This window comes from Vollenhovia emeryi, unplaced genomic scaffold (assembly GCF_000949405.1).
Source record: "Vollenhovia emeryi isolate VEMERY1.0 unplaced genomic scaffold, V.emery_V1.0 DF939137.1, whole genome shotgun sequence".
NCBI classification, from domain to species: Eukaryota; Metazoa; Arthropoda; class Insecta; order Hymenoptera; family Formicidae; genus Vollenhovia; species Vollenhovia emeryi.
In genome coordinates this window covers 166,811-182,560 of record NW_011967229.1, presented here as the reverse complement: position 1 = coordinate 182,560, position 15,750 = coordinate 166,811, and the positions used below count along the sequence as shown (strand labels likewise).

The 15,750-nt window shown below is 48.5% G+C and overlaps 1 protein-coding gene across 1 annotated transcript; it reads right to left on the bottom strand.

Moving 5' to 3' along the window:
- Window positions 1-7,065: 7,065 nt before the first annotated feature.
- On the bottom strand, window positions 7,066-15,394 carry LOC105567528 (LIM/homeobox protein Lhx9-like). Its single transcript, XM_012022462.1, has 6 exons — window positions 15,306-15,394; window positions 14,923-15,126; window positions 13,511-13,684; window positions 12,637-12,860; window positions 8,520-8,755; window positions 7,066-8,154 (listed from the first exon to the last, which is right to left on the bottom strand). Exons 1-6 carry the CDS (start codon window positions 15,392-15,394, stop codon window positions 7,900-7,902), a joined length of 1,182 nt encoding a protein of 393 aa, XP_011877852.1. The 3' UTR covers window positions 7,066-7,899.
- Between the last annotated feature and the right edge of the window lie 356 nt (window positions 15,395-15,750).

Here is a 15,750-nt window from a genome sequence, read left to right as displayed (position 1 = left end):
GCGTACATTACACGTATATAAAATATTCGTTGCAAATGTCCATTAAAATTAAATGCATGCCGTTATATTCTACAGTGGACTGTTATTCCCGAGGGGGAAACCGCTGACCAAAATCTTGTACACCGATGCCCACTAATGCCCAGTGAGCATTACTTTATCTTATTATCTTATTGTATTTTATTTATCTTGTCTTATCTTACTTTATCTTATTTTATCTTCATAATGCCCCAGCAAGGCCTAATGCCCAAAAATTGCCTAGTAATGCCCAGTAATGCCCTCAGGCGGTTTACCCCTCGGTTATTCCGCTGCCGATCCAAGAGTCCGGTCGCGCCGTGAAATGTTTGATCGAGGGACATCCACGATGCCTTTCCTCAAATCACGCGGCCCGTCGAAGCCTGAAGCGCTTCGGAAATGCACCTTGTAACAGTAGATATACGTGGTCGATGCCTCTCGAAACTCTGTCGATCTGCAGAAATCGATGTCAGCGCGGCGAATTTGGGCGGATCGGCTTTCGGGTCGTCGCGACCGGGTCTTACCGGGGCGAATTTTGCCTCGCGCTGACCATCCCGAGGGGGGTAAAAAAGGGCCGTATGTGTAACGGCGATCGCCGGGTCAACGCGCCCGGCTTTTTCCCGGCTTTATGGGCAAAAGGGACGACGGGCGCGCGTTGCGCCGCCTCGTCGGCCGCGCATCGGCGGGATCGCCGGAGGGTCCGGCCGCACCGAGACAAGAAGTTTCCGCGCGCCGCGTTTTCTTGCGTACCGACATACATTGGTAACGCGTGCCTCTGTCACCCTCTCTCGGCGGCCATCTGCCGCGTCCAGCGGCTTCCATCGAGCAATCGAATTCGCAGAGGTATACAGCGGCCGCGCGAACACGGCGATCGTACTCGTCGTAAACGGAGAGACGATCCGCAAAATAACCGAAGGGGGAAGATAAAGAGGCGGAAGAAAGGGGAGAGAAATGAAGAGGAAGAAATATTATTCGTCCCAGCGATATCGGCGGAAGCAATGGCGCTGAGCGGCAGATGACCGGCTGCTCTTTTTGCCCGGTGAATCAAAGGATACACACGTATACACGTGTACGCATTTGCACGTGCGTGATCCGTAATTAACGCGACGGAATTCCTTTAAGAGCGCCTTCGGATAGAAATTCCGCTGTAACATCGAGACTTTGGTACGCATAATACCGTTTGGCGCTCGCCGTGGCACCGCGAGCTCCTTAATGCCCTCGGCTGCATCGAGATTTGGAGCTTTAAATTTCTTTCGAGCCCCGCGACCCGAAAACGGAATCCGCGTGCAAAAACACGCCCGAATCGTTTCCCGTTTCCCCTCCTCCGGACAATCGCGATTCTTGCCGCTTGTACCATCAATTACCAAACACCCTGTATGTATCGAACCGACGTTGAACGCTCGCCGGTCTTACCGCTTTCACATCAACCGCCGCGATAAAAAGTCCTCTAGTCTCGTTCCTCCTTGTCCCGTCTCTCATACTCTTACTCTCTCGCTCTCCTTCTCTCCCCCCGCCCCACCCCCCTCGCTCTCTTTCTCTTTCTCGAGCGCGCTCTCTCGCTCACCCTCGTTTTCCTCTCTCGTGAAGGCTCCCTCATGGCCTCATGGAGCAGGCGCGTCCGACGTTTGACAGAACAAAAGACTATCGACCGGACTCGTTCTCTCGGAACACCTTCCTTTTCCCTCAAAAATAGACTCCCGCGAGCCTCCCCTGCGCTCTCCCCTTCTTCAATCCTTCTTTCTCTACACGCTTCCTCCGGAGCCGCCGCCGCGTACTCCGCCCGACGATCTCGTCTCGCCGGGAGGAAGGGTTGAGGCCGGCGGCCGTGGAGGGATGCCTTTCCTGACCAGCTCTCTCTCCTGCGTGCACATCCAATAAGCCATCGCGTACAAATTACCGAAAATTGGTCCACTTTTTGAGGCGACGTCGGAATACCTCCCGACGTCGGTATAACTGCCCACAGTTTCTCCCTATTGTCCTTCGTCCTCGAGACGCGTTTTTTTTTTTAATCGGCGGGGTGGCGCGCGGCAACACGGGCCCTCGGGTGCGAGATCGTTTTTGTCGGCCTGGCGATTTTCGAAATTTAACACTAGTTTCCGAGACCTAGAAAATTGGGACGCGGCTCGTGCGACTAATTCGCCGAGAATCGGCGAGTAATTTCGGATGCTACCGGACTTGGCCGATTATCGCCGGACAAGAATTCGACAATCCGTAACTTCGAGGGCGCTCTGGATTCTAACGTTTTACGTAGTTCCTGCTCCTGTAAATATCACAGCTTTAATAGCGCATTCGATATATTCGAGTCCGCATGCGGGAAATCCCGTTGAAGACGCCAACATTTTCTTACGCGCCGTTCCTTGGGTATAACACGTTTAATTCCATTAGGACCGTCTCTTTGCGGAAATACCAATCCGCTCGGCCGTGTTTCTCGTTACAAAGGGCCCCCTCACTCGTGACACCCGGACGGCCTCGCGTGTGACTTAACGACGCTTGGCTAATTAACGTAAAATTCAATCGGTCATGGAAGGCGGTCGTTCTTTCTCCGTTTGTCCGACTCTTAGCGGCAGTGATTGCGCACTCTGTGACAACCTGTTACTCCCAACCCGTCACACCGTTGTCCGCTGAAGACGGCAAAGGTCGAGCAATCTTTAACTTATGTAAATGCTTGTGAACAATCGATTAGTGATGAGTATTTTAGAATTTACGTAGATTAAAGGACCATCTACATTGGAAGTAAGAAGTAAGAAAACCATTTACTTATCAGCTAAAGTACAGGCATAATTTTTTAAAATATTTATAGCACTGGTCAAACTCTAATTCGCCGAGACTAAGCGTCAGAGCTGAAGTAGGAGTAAGAAATGGAAACGCCAGGCTTACTTCATCTATTGTAGACGATCCTTTAGACGGACGAAACATGCCTTTTGTGTATATTGGGGTAGTAACATGCATATCGATACTTGTGCAGAATTGAACAAATGACTGGACGTCGATTTTTGTTAATTACTCGGTACCTCTCGAAAGGAACGTTAGATAGTTTCTCTTCGTATAATGTACGTTAATGCGAGTCTCAGCCGCGCATACGCCTCGCCCAGGCCTCAGCAGGCACGTCGAGTGCGCCGTTAAAATAAAAAGCCTCCACGCACGTCCCGCGATATACCGAGCATACAAATATCTCTGCCGTCAACGAGAGCCAACGAGATATTCGTTTCGAACAAAGCCGAGATGGGCCGGGGGAGAATCGGCAGAACGCTCCAATCGCTTATATTTCACGATCGCCGGTCGAAAAAGGAGAAGCGCGATCCTCCGCGCGCGCACCTGCCGTGTTGCGGCACCGTAAGAAGGCCCCCTTTGCCGGAGAAAATACAGCGGGAACACACGGATACGGCCGAAACTTCTTATTCGCTCGAGAGTCTCCCGTGTGCCGTGCCGTGCCGTGCCGTGCGCATGTAAATGCGCGAGACGCGACTCGGAGAGGTGATATTTCGAGGCCCGTTCGACGTCGGGGCCCCTCGGCCCCGGGGACCGACGGCCATTGTATCCGCGTCCGCTCGCTCGCGCTCGCGCGCTCGCGCGCGCGCGCTTCTGCTCATTAAATATTAACGAGAGTCTCAATTTCTTCATTTCGTTGATGAGTCGCCGCGCGCCATCCGAGAGAACCCGCATATAGATTGAAAATTAACTTATATGAGCGCCGACAAAATATATACGGCATGCGGTGCACTTATACGACTCAAGAGGTCTACAATTTACACGAGGGCTCGCTATGTTGGTATAACCCCTAAGTAGAACCCTCGTCCCCCCGCCGGCGCCTCTCTTCCTCCTCCTCTTCTTCTTTCTCTTCTGCTTCTTCTCCTTTGTCGTAATCTTCTTCTTCTTCTGCTTCCTTGTCGTCGTCGTCGTACCTTCCTTTTGGCTTATTCGCTTCTGACCCGAACGTGAAATCCTTAAATACCTAATTTGATGCTAATTACAACTTGCACTTGCGCCTCGCGAGAGATCGGCAAACGTGTGCTCGCGTGTGGCGAGAAGGTTTAATGGTGTGCCCGGGATGGCGGTGTATGATGGATGGTGAGACACGTCGTCGGCGAGGCATCAGGTTGCATCTTCTCGACTTCCAACTTGGAAGTGTCTGTATCTTCGATTTTCAGAGCGAAGCTCCTTGACATCTCGCAGATATTCGACACTTGTACGATTAACGCGGCTGGAAGCTCAAGCTGATTCGCAGTTACTGAGTTTACTGCGACTTTCAGAACCTTACATCTTGGAACGTTTATGAAAAATTGTAACATTCAAAGTGCGAACGTACGATACACAATTTTAATCTTCGCGAAAGATAGTTTTCGATACCTTGAGGTATTTACATATTTATGACATTCGTCCAATACAACTTCGATGTTTCTTTCTTCTTCCAGGCAATTTTTAGAAAAGCTTTAACTATCGATATGCAATTTGAAATCGTTCTTTCGTTGTTTGGGTTTTCTGCAAAATTCATAGGAAAGTCCAAGGAATAAACTTCTAATCTGACGTCTACAAATTTTTTCTCAATTGGAATATAAATGCAAATTATAAAATTTGAAAATTCTCGAATTGCTTCACATGGTATTTGAGCATGGAGTTGAAGCTTTGAGCACAACAACTTAAAATAATTATTGAAGTTCATTGCAGAGGCGTGCATGTCTCGTGTTTACGTGTCGTACAAATTAGGACACGAACTTACCTTTCTTACCGTGCAGTCTATACACTTCGGACGGAGAAGGTGCAGCAAATTAGAGAAGAAAGTGAGTTACGTTTGAGTCGAGACGTACGTAACTATTTATTATGCGATAATAGTTGCACTCGAATGTAGCACATTAATTTGTCTATATAGACTTGGAAATAATTGCTGCGCTCTTTAACATGTACGCTTAATGATCGCTATGTTACACATACCTAACGTGCGACCTATCGATTTTCCCTGCCGAGCATTACGTGACAAGATACGTCGTAAAGGATGCCCGTAAAGTATTTGGACTCACTTTATTGTGAAACGAAGGAAATAAATATAGCAAACACATGGAAACGGTGTAATGCGTTTTCTCGGAATGTCATTAACTTGTGTAAAAGTATGTGGACGCTTTTGAATCTTATTACATTAATGCTTAGATATTGGCCATACAATTAAATTGCCACGCCGACGCTCTCAATTTAACGCACCACAAGTTTTCGCAAAACTTTCTTGTTACCTAGTCCCTCAAGTATAGCTTCGAATGAAATATTAAAAATATAGGGCGAATATAAAGGCATCGTTGACGATCGAAAGAAGGAGCGGAAGGAACAAACGATTAATCATTGCCAACTCGTATAAATTCCAGAAGCGGAGATCACGGATGCGTAATTTGAATAATTTTCCAATATTTCAAATGTCACGTACTTGAGTGTCGGAAAAAGTGTTAAGTTAAAAAACGTATTAATCAATAGTTTCCTACGATGTGCTATATTTGCTCGAAAAGTTTAACTTAAAGTTTCGCCAACTTGCGACAACCTCCATTACGTAATCAAATTTGCGTGAAAACGCGTGTGTATGTGTGCGCCCTCGTACTGCTCGAATTCAAAGTAGACGATTCCGGGGCGGGTAAGGGGGGGGGGGGGCGTGAATGCAAGAACGCATAATGTGAAAGGCTTGATCAAGGCGAAATCTCTCGTCCTCCGAATGGCACGCGTTAATTCGGACCGCGATTTGCAAAAATATATTATGCCCTTTGAATTCCAGCAGCTCGTTAAAAAATTTTTCTTCCTTAGCTAAGTCTTTTGGCACGAGCAGAGGAACGCCGTTTTTCCTTCTTCTTCTTTTTTTTTTAAGAAAAACCTTCGTACAATTTACGTCGCTAATATAAAATTCATAGACACTCGCCTAAATTTTTATCGAGCTTCGCATAATTTTGTTTATCAGATACAATTCTCTCTTGCGATGTGTGCTTGTAGCAACGATCGACTTTGCAATTGGGGTTCTATCTTCTTTATTATTTGGCATTTATAAAAATTATGTTTAACACATTGCCAATCTCCGTAAATTGTCGCCGTCTGATTACAAGTTCAACTAACGAATACTAGACTGTTCCATTTTAACCGATTAATTGTAGCGCGAAGTCGATAAAAGTTAGTCGCGCGCGAAGTCTCGTATAAAATCAATGAGAATAAATTAAATAATTTCCCTACGTGATTGCACAAGTAATGTACGTGTCCGGTCGTATGGGTTTTCGTTTAATTTAACGGCCCTTGCGACACATCGTACAGGGTGTTCTAAACAGTTGCATACATCGTTAGATGAGGAAGCGTTGATGTGCTTTGTAAAAAAATTCGACTTGAACGGCGCTCAAAATCTTCATCGCGCGAATTTCCCGAAATTTACGGAAATTTTCAGATCTCATTGAAAACACTGACAAATCGCAAAATCATCATTAAAATGTTACCCCGCAATTACGTGAAGATGTCTGAAAGATTCTTTTTAGATTTTTTGAGATCTTTTCACCGTTCGCCTAAATTTTCAAATTCTTAAGAATGCTAGCTACATGTCACATCAAAGATGCAAAAAGACTTTTGGAAATGCTTAAATTTTCAATTACTTCATGTTTCAAATCGTACGCGTAATATTTCACTTATAAGTGGAACATCCAAATTAAATATTTCTACATTAAATGTTTGCTAGGAAGAAATTCTTTCAAATTTCATTAAACACGTGTCTGCCATATAGTTAGTATACATCTCTCTGGAACACCCTATGTGTCGAACAGTGCCCGAAATTTCGTCGTTAATCGTCGATACAATCGCTAACCCCAGTGAGAACACTAATGTCGAATCAACGTCGATGGGGTTGAAACCGCGTTCCAACCGTCAGTTTTCCAAGATAATTAAGTGTAAAGCTTGATTTTTTACTAACAAGAGCATTCTTCGTGTCGCCAGCAGTAATTAACAACTTCAGTGTTTTTATCTGGCATTTTTAATAATGCAGAAATTTTTTTTGCGAAAAATATCCTAGCTGAGGTAATATTTTTCGCAAAAAAAATTTCTGTATTATTAACAATGCCAGATATGGTTAATACAAACACTAAAGTTCTTAATTTTTTTTATTGGATTACTACGTCCAACGTTCTGAATACTTTTAACATCTTATTGGAGAGAACTGCCGAGTAAACTTATTTATTACAAAATTTAATGCAAATTAATTTTAATACAAAATTTCATAGAAAAATTAAGTTCCAAAGCTTTGAATTATTTTCGAAAACTGACGGTTGGGACGCGGTTTCAACCCCATTGACGCCGACTCGACGTTAGTGTTCTCACTCGGAATAAAACGTCCTCTTTGCATACGTACCTAGATTACATTATTACTATTCTCGTCTAGTAATCTTTGGTAATTCGGATGTGCATGGAACTATGATTATTATCACTGATTATTTAATCATAATCGTCCTTGAAGTTACCCGCTAGATTCTACCTGACTAGGCTGCCTTCGGGAAAGTCCTTCGACGAGTCACTTTCTTCGTTAAATCAGACAATGCGTTGTCATCCAAATCTTGGCGGAAGGCCAGGCATTTAATCTTGACCGATCTCGCGCCACACATTTGTTTCCCGCACGAGATTAAACTGCATCGAGTCCCACGCGAAGTTTAAGTAATTGTTCTCAAGACTAGCGAGGATCACACTCTAGGCTTCTGAAAGTAAGACCAGGCTTAAACAGCTGCTGCCACGATACGTGCCAGCGACGTCAATGTTCATCAGAAAGAACTTGCTAAGACGATGGACGCGTGTCATCGACTTGCTCCTCGATTCGCGAGGAAGAGCGATAATCCCTCATCCAAGATGGCTGGAGAGGCTACTGTAAGCGTCCTCTTCCATTTCAAGCCGCCGTCAGTAGAGGTCGGAAAAGGAGACCTGAGAGGAGACGCCCGAGTGCAGATGATGAAGGGCGTGTAACTCCTCCATCGAGGTCGAGGGCATGCTGTTGCTGTCGCCGAGTATGCTGGCGGACGGACCGATGTTTGGAGAATTGCCTGTGCTGGAGGACACCGCCGTGCCGGAACAGCCGACGTTGCTGCCGGCGCTGCTACCGTCCTGCCGCATCAGGTTCCGTCGCCATTTCGCGCGCGCGTTTTGGAACCACACCTGAACAGACGCGAGACCGCGCGATTTCAATTATTCACGCAATCGATTCTTCGACATCGATCGCAATTAAAGTGACTGCTCGCTCTATTCCAGAATTAGAAGCAGAAAAAAAATGAATAAACGTGCCTGAAGAAATTGCAATTGACCTTAGCTTCGCGCACGTACGATCTCGTGATGAAAGGAAAATTGTCAGAAAAGAAGCAATCGTTAGCGTCGATTAGTTAACTCGATGCGAACTCTCTAAAACTCAATCGGTGACCACTGCGATTTTCAGTGGTGTACTTATAACAGCAAATCAGTGACCGTTCACTGTTTTCACTGATAATCCACTGATTGGCTTTTAGAGAGAACGGAGGTCTCCGTACCTGCAGCACCCTTTTCGACAGGCCGGTCTTCTGCGCGAGTTGCTTGAGATCCTTGGCGTCCGGATTCTGATTTACCCCGAAGTAATTCTTCATGGTTCGCAATTGGTGGTGCTTGAAACTGGTGCGCATACGCTTCGTCCGCTGGTTCTGATGCACCGGTCCCGGCGAGCCCACGGACGCGTCGTAAGCGGCCAGCGACTCCATCGACGAGGACAGCTCCGCGGGGTGCAGCAGTTCTGCAACGTCGACGTCCGCTAGAAAGTCTCTCTTTTCTTTCCCATTTTTCGGTTTCGCGTCCAACCGTCGACGTCGCGCGCGAGCGACGTGCGAGGAGGGAAACGGCGCGACGCTGGATAACACGTCGCCCTTTAAGTCTACCGAGTCCCTTTTCGGTCGTGCGTTTGCAGGGGTCGCAAGTCTCAGAATCGGAAAAAGAAGAATCAAAAATGTGAAATTTCTAAAAGCCGAAAGAAATCGGAAGAACCTCGAGACTTTAAGCTTATCAACGTTAATACGATCGATATTAAAGTCATCATACGTTGGATACGTTTGAGCTCAAGAGATATCCTCTTCTCGGAGAATTATATAAGAACTTCCACGACGATCTAACATCTCCCCGCCAGTACTTCCCTACCAGTACTTCATTCCGCGGTCTTCTTTAATTCTCGCGCCAATCCGCGTGCCGGCCGAGCGGCGTGACTCTTATTGTTCCAAGGATTTTAGCCCGAGAGAAATCGACCCTTACCGTCCTCTCCGATCTTGGGAACGTAACTGTGCTTTCTGAATTGTCTTCGAGAAAAAGAACAAAACCGACGAAATCCGTGCCGTTCACCTCGACGAAGAAAACGAATTCCGAACCGGCGCCGTGGAACCATTCGCGAAAACGGTTTTTCTCCCGTTTCCTCTCTCCACGTATTTCTCTCTCTCTCTCTCTCTCTCTCTCTCTCTCTCTCTCTCTCTCTCTCTCTCTCTCTCTCTCTCTCTCTCTCTCTCTTCCTTTCGTTCTTTCGCGTCCTCTCGTTGGCGAACCAGCCGATCGCCGTCCGTTGGGAATGGAAGTTCGGAACAATAAACAGTAATGGCGCATACGTGCTCCGGGGATTTTACTTCTGGGATCCCCCTCGCCCCCTCGCCCCGCCCGCGTGCCCGCTTCGACGACTGGAACCCGTTCTTCTCCCGATTGAATTCAATGGTTACCCTCGTCGTCTTATTTATTGGATGCGTTCCTTCGCTCCGCCGGCGCGCAACAACTGCAACTGCGCACACAATCTCAGCACGCCCCGGCCTCTTTCCGGCCGACTCTCTTTCCCCCTTTCCGCGCTTCTTTATTTTCGTCCATCATAATTCAGTTAAATTCGTGCCGAGTGGCTTGACAGCTAATTGATCAATTAAGACTCCTCCTCCGCGCAGGTTAAAGATCTCGCCCGAGAAACGTCGCGAGCATCTTCCGTGTTCCCGGCGAGTCCTCGCTTCGATTCGATTCTCGTTTCTCGCGAGTCTACCCACCGAGAAAAATAATATCGCGAAAAGCCCCGACGTCCTACCGAAGATCTAAGCATATTTCGTTTTGCATATGAAAATAGAAGTAGTCGAACCAGAAGGAAAAGGTATACGCGAAACGGACTTTTGAGTTCCGGCGTGATTTGATACGCGAGTCGAATCGAAATTAGGACTTTTCCAGCGCGCCTCTCGGCTCCGGCGGGGCCTTTCTGTCTCCGCAGAAAGAGGAACGGCCGCGGGGCACCGGCGGACAGTGACAGATAGGTATCGGCACCGGGAGATGCATCGATTGGCCGATCTGCCCGGAAAAGAATGCTGCCGCGGCCAATGCGTGGCCGCTGCCAGCAAAATGGCCGGCCGGAGCGCTATAATGCCGCCTGCGCGAGTTTCTTGCCGCGCCGCGCCGCCGGCATCGGAATCCCTCTCTCGTTCCGTCGTCGATCCTCTCGGCCCTCGGCGATTTTGGCTTCTAACTCGCCCTGACAAATTGTAATCTCATTCTTAAACCGCCAAATCTGCCCCTCCCGCCCTCCCGCCGCCGAGCCGCTCGGGAGAAACTTCCCAGGGCTCGGGACTCCTCCCTCGCAAGAAAGGACAATATCTTCTTAATTCCAAGATGGACCGGCGCATGCTCTCGCTGCAAACCGTATAGAAATTAATAGCGCGGTATCGGCCGTGCAACATATTTCATATATAATTTCTCCATTTTCATGTCGCACGTAAGTCAGGCCAAACGTTAGACTATCATATTCGACAAAGAGTGCGTTACCTCACGCAGTGCCGGTTTTAGCAACATTGGCGCCCTGTGCAAGATTATCGTGGCGCCCATTCAAATTCAAGGGCTCGAAATTCTTGCGAGAGAAAAGACAGGGTAATAATATCGAACGACGAGCCCCATTTTGTTTTTACATTTTAGGGAATCTCTCTCACTCTCAAACTAGGTGAAACCAGGCAGCGGTGCTCCTATAGATTTGGCGTCCTGGGCGACCGCCCAACCGCGCCCCGCCCTAACGCCGGTACTGACCTCGCGACTCCTCGGAAATAGAATAGGAGAGTTTGAGGAAACGGGGAGGCTGTAAATTTTCTGAATCTTTGGAACGACGACTTAAATTATCCCTTCATCGTAATCTAATACATCAATTGCTCAGGCATTAGATGTGGCACGACGTCTCGCAGCTTCGGAATAGTCGGATTATCGTTTTCTTGCCTCGGGCAGTATCGCCGCGAGAGTGGCCTCTGTGATTCGCCGTCGCGAGCTCCGAGCGTCTCGCCGTGGAATCGCTCCCGTCGTCGGCGTGTCCCTTTCGCAAAAACTGTCCCAATTATATATAAAGACAATAAAACACCGCGAGAGGGTCTCTCTCTCCCAGGCCGGCTGTTCCCACCCGTGGCCGCGCACGCAGGACTTCATGGACGATTTTATGGCTGTTGGTCGTAAATTCCGGTCGGTAGTCCGGGGAGAGTGATCCTCGCTCTCGTCGATTATAAAATAACTGGGAATCACGCGCGGCACCGGTCGGCTCGCCATCTTGGCTTGCGCCCGAAGCCGAAACGATCGTAAAGTCCAGCGGAAATCGTATCGAAACGCGACACGAGTGCGAGTCGGCCGGCAAAGGACGCAAGTCGAGCGGGGAATCAATTTTTTTTTTTCAATTTCTCCCGTCCGCGTTTCGCCGTGGTCGTAATGGCGACAGCGCGACGATTAACTTCGCGATTTACGCGTGTCTAAGCTTGTGGCATTACCGCTAGGAACCCTGTCCGCTATAATTCTCGCACGATTTTCGTCGCCCCGGAGTTTTACATTACCGTTTGTGATATCGGAGAAGCGAAGTTATTAAGAATGACGACTACAACCGGACGAACGCCGCTCGAGATCGCGATAAGCTTTTGTTATCGGGGATTCGCGCGTTGAATCATCGAGCAATTAGACATCTGCGTAGCGCGCGAGATCTCGTCAAAGAATCCCGCTCGCCGATGTCGAACGCTCCAGTTAACGAGCCGAATAATCGCGCGGGCGAAATGAAATAACATCTGCGATTCTTGCGGGCCCGAGCAAATGTTTGCACGAAGGAACGCCCCATTATACCCGTTGCTCGGTAAATAATGCAACTCCGCCGATTAACCCGTTTGCTATAGCGTGGAATAAAGAGAAAGCGTAAGAATAGACAGAGAGAGAGAGAGAGAAGCGTAGAGGGTGGGAGACAAATTAAAAATCAAATGCCAAATTGAAGAGACTAGGACCGGTATTCATAGTCAGATCTTATACTCAAGACTGTTTTGAATTTATTATATATGAAGATGCTATATGGAACATTTCACTGGCTATCAAGTATCTGAAGGTGACCTTAAGGCCTGTGTCCTCGATGCTAGAACTCGCTCCACGTTCTAGCCTTAAGATCGTCTTGGACCGAGTTCTAACATCGTGGACACGGGCCTTTAAGATGATCTTATGAAGTGTCTACAGGAGTCTCTTAAGACGGTCTCGAATAAAAAATCTGACTATGTCCCAATCCCGACCTAAGGGTAACTCTAGAGCGGAGGAGGAACGAGGGACGAAATCGAGAGGATCGTTTGACGATCGATACAAGATTGCGGAACATACATTGGCTTGACTCACCGAGCGCTCCAGCGGCCAGTCTCATCGTGACGGGAAGCTCGGAGCCGGTGACTTCCGACAGCTTCCGCTTCCGCGGCCGGCCCTTCTGCACCGCGCCGGAAGTGGCGATCGGGCTCTGCTCGTAGTAAGCCGGGAGCGGCGACACCCCCGGCGAGCCGAGGTCTTCGATGCTGCCGGCGGCACCCCCGTAATCGCCGGCGCAGCACAGCAACTCGTAGTGTGGTCTTGGGAGCGACGTGCTCGTCAGTCGTCAACCTCTCTGTCAAGTAGTCGATAGACGACCTGACCTCCGCGTTATGCGTCCTCCGAGTTCGATGAACGAGTTCGACTTGGCGATACCGCGCGCCGGCGATGCCACGCGGGGCGAGATGTAGCGCGAGGGATTGTCGTTAGTCGAGGGACAAGACGGTTACCGGCCCTCGGCGAGTTGGACGTTCGAATTCGAGACGGGGTCTGAGCTTTCCTCGTTCTGTCGCGGTAAAGTCTCCCGAGCCTTCGAAGCTGCGGGGGATCTTTCGATCGTCGTAAAATTCTACGGTGCGCACATTCTCGAGATACTTGATTTCGTGAGCGTTTGAGGAAATCGCAAGAGCCTCCTTAAAGCTCGACATTCGTAAATTCTCGTTCTCACGTCCCCGCGTTATCTGTCGTCGCGATCGTCTTCCCGGAACCCGAGACCGAATCCGTCCGTTCCAATGACCGTCATTAGCACTCAACAACCGTCATTAGCGCGGAGGTAAGGGGGGGCAGAGGAGAAAATGATTCGGTGCGACAAAGCGCCTCGTGCTGCTGTCAACCTCGTCATCGAACTCGTTGATAACAAGGAGAGACGGCCTTTGAAGGATAGTAATGATCAGACACTCCTGTTTCTCACCTACAATACACCAGTCCGTCCCGCTGGCCGAAATGATCGCCTTTGTTCAGCGGGGTGCCACACGAGGCGCAAGTGAAGCACGCCACATGATACACCAAATCGCGCGCTCGCATCACCAGTTCTGAGGCGGAAATGCCGGCGCGGCATCGGGAGCACCGGGACACTGCGAATAATCTGTCATCGAAACAGTTAAAGTGTTATTCACGGATCTTCGAATCCCACGTTCGGGGAGCGTCGCTGAATTTCTTTAATCGATCTCTTTTTAACTCTACAATTTATCTCTGGTCGTTGAAAGACTAGACTAGAGAAACGTATGAAACGTATAAAAGAAATACACGTCTCTTAGAGTTTTGTATATTTGACGGAAAATCAAATTAATTTGTTATTATTTAATAATTCCTTAAATAATTATATCCGTAGAAGTTATTAATATTTCAGAATCCTCACAATTTGACGGAGTTTCGTGTTTCGGAACTTTCAAACGTATATGAACTTTTGATTTCTAATTTCGTTAATTTAGAGAAGTTAGGAAAAACTGTGCACTTGGGAATCTAACGGTACGCTCTATGTTCTGCGAATTCCGACTGCGTTCCCGAATGTTAGCGGATACATTGCGAATTCTCGCTTCAGGAGAATTTCGCAAGGGATCGAAGCAGACCGTTCGCGGAGACGGAAACAAAGGGCTCGGCGTTGTTGCATATTGCATGGAGGACGGCTGTTGAATTCCTCCCCTGCTCGCTATAACGAACTCGCCTCTCGGCCTTTCATTCCACCCTCGTCCTGAAATGTCGGACGTCATCGCGTAAGCGCGATGATAAACAACATTTATTTCTTTGCTTACGCTCGGCTCGCGTTCCAACTTTCGGCTTCCCTGGGATCGCGATTTCCTTCGAAGCTACGAATGATGAAGCTTTTCAAATCTTCGAAACTTGGATCTACTTAATCTTCCGAATGTAATAATAACCTGATAAACAGTAGTCTTTAGGATCTCTTTAAAATTGGCCCTCTTCTCCGTTCTCTTTTTTTTATGACTACCTGCATTCTTTATCGGAGAGTATATCGCCGCGCCGAGTGTGGAATTCAAGGTCCAATTCCTGAATAAGACTAGAACTGTGTATTTAGAAACGGCTATTAGTGGACATTTTGTGTGGTCTAGGGAAGAAGGCGTTTTGGTAAAAGAGAGCACGGGAGAATCCGCTTCTCGTATGCAAATTCAGCGCCGTCCCAATAAATATCGAGAATAGAGTGCGCACATTAATGGATCTTGTGCCAGTTCCGCCCGCGTCGTTCAAGCGATTCGTCGCAGATTAAACTTCGAACTCGCGACTGCTTTTCCGAGTTTCCTCTTTCAAAAATGGCCAGCGATTTGTTTTATTTTTTTCTTTGTACACGTCGCTCGCGCTTCAACTAACCTGTAGTAATCCTCTTTGCAGTAAATGTTACCGTCTCTGGCGAAGCAGGTGAGCTCGGCGGCCAGGGGGACCCGGCAGTGACAGCAGCGCAGGCAGCCGCAGTGCCATGCGCGATCGGCCGCCCTTAGGTACCAACGCTCGGCGATCTCCCTTCCGCAGCCACCGCAGCCGAGGACACCCTCGGTGATGCCGCCACCGCCGCCGCCACCCCCGCCGCCGCCTCCGCCGCCGCCGCCCTCGCTCGCGCCGATCTGCCGACCGTTCGCCCCGCAGCCGCCTCCGTCCCCCGACGGGGGTGTGGTGCCGCCGCAGCCGACTTCCTTCAGCATCTCGCTCCACGCGCCCCGCTACGACGCATGACGTTGCATTCTGCAAGTGGTTACCGCAAGTCTCCGTGATGCATGACGTATTGCGCACGTTGCCTGGACGAAGCGCGATCCCAGGGAGTACCGGGAAAATTACGATCGGCCATTGTTTAGTAAATTTTCCGGAAGTGACGATCTCGAGTGACTCTCGCACGACGCTCGCGTGGAAATACGACGGAAGCTATGCGCGTTTGTATTGTACATTGTAAGCAATTTCATGGATGATGAAACCGCAGTCGTTGACCTTCACGCAGGATTGAGTGGTATATAATGCTTACAGTCCTTTGCATGTCGACTCTCCAATTGTCATATCTACTTCGAGATACTGGAAATAAAGTTCACGTGCAGCTTTGAACAACTGTCACTTCCGCTCTATAAATGGCGAAATTAACTTGTGAAAAATGTCAGAATTGCTATTTGACAAATAGAGTTTTACGTGCATTGATTCCTTTCGGGAACTGTT

Excerpts from the sequence above, each read along its gene's own strand:
- LOC105567528 (XM_012022462.1), bottom strand. The coding sequence starts at position 15,394 with ATGGCCGATCGTAATTTTCCCGGTACTCCCTGGGATCGCGCTTCGTCC. Across the intron at positions 13,685-14,922 it reads TGCAAAGAGGATTACTACAG|ATTATTCGCAGTGTCCCGGT; the intron begins GTTAGTTGAAGC and ends TTTCGATGACAG. Across the intron at positions 8,756-12,636 it reads ACTGGCCGCTGGAGCGCTCG|AACTGCTGCACCCCGCGGAG; the intron begins GTGAGTCAAGCC and ends TCGACGTTGCAG.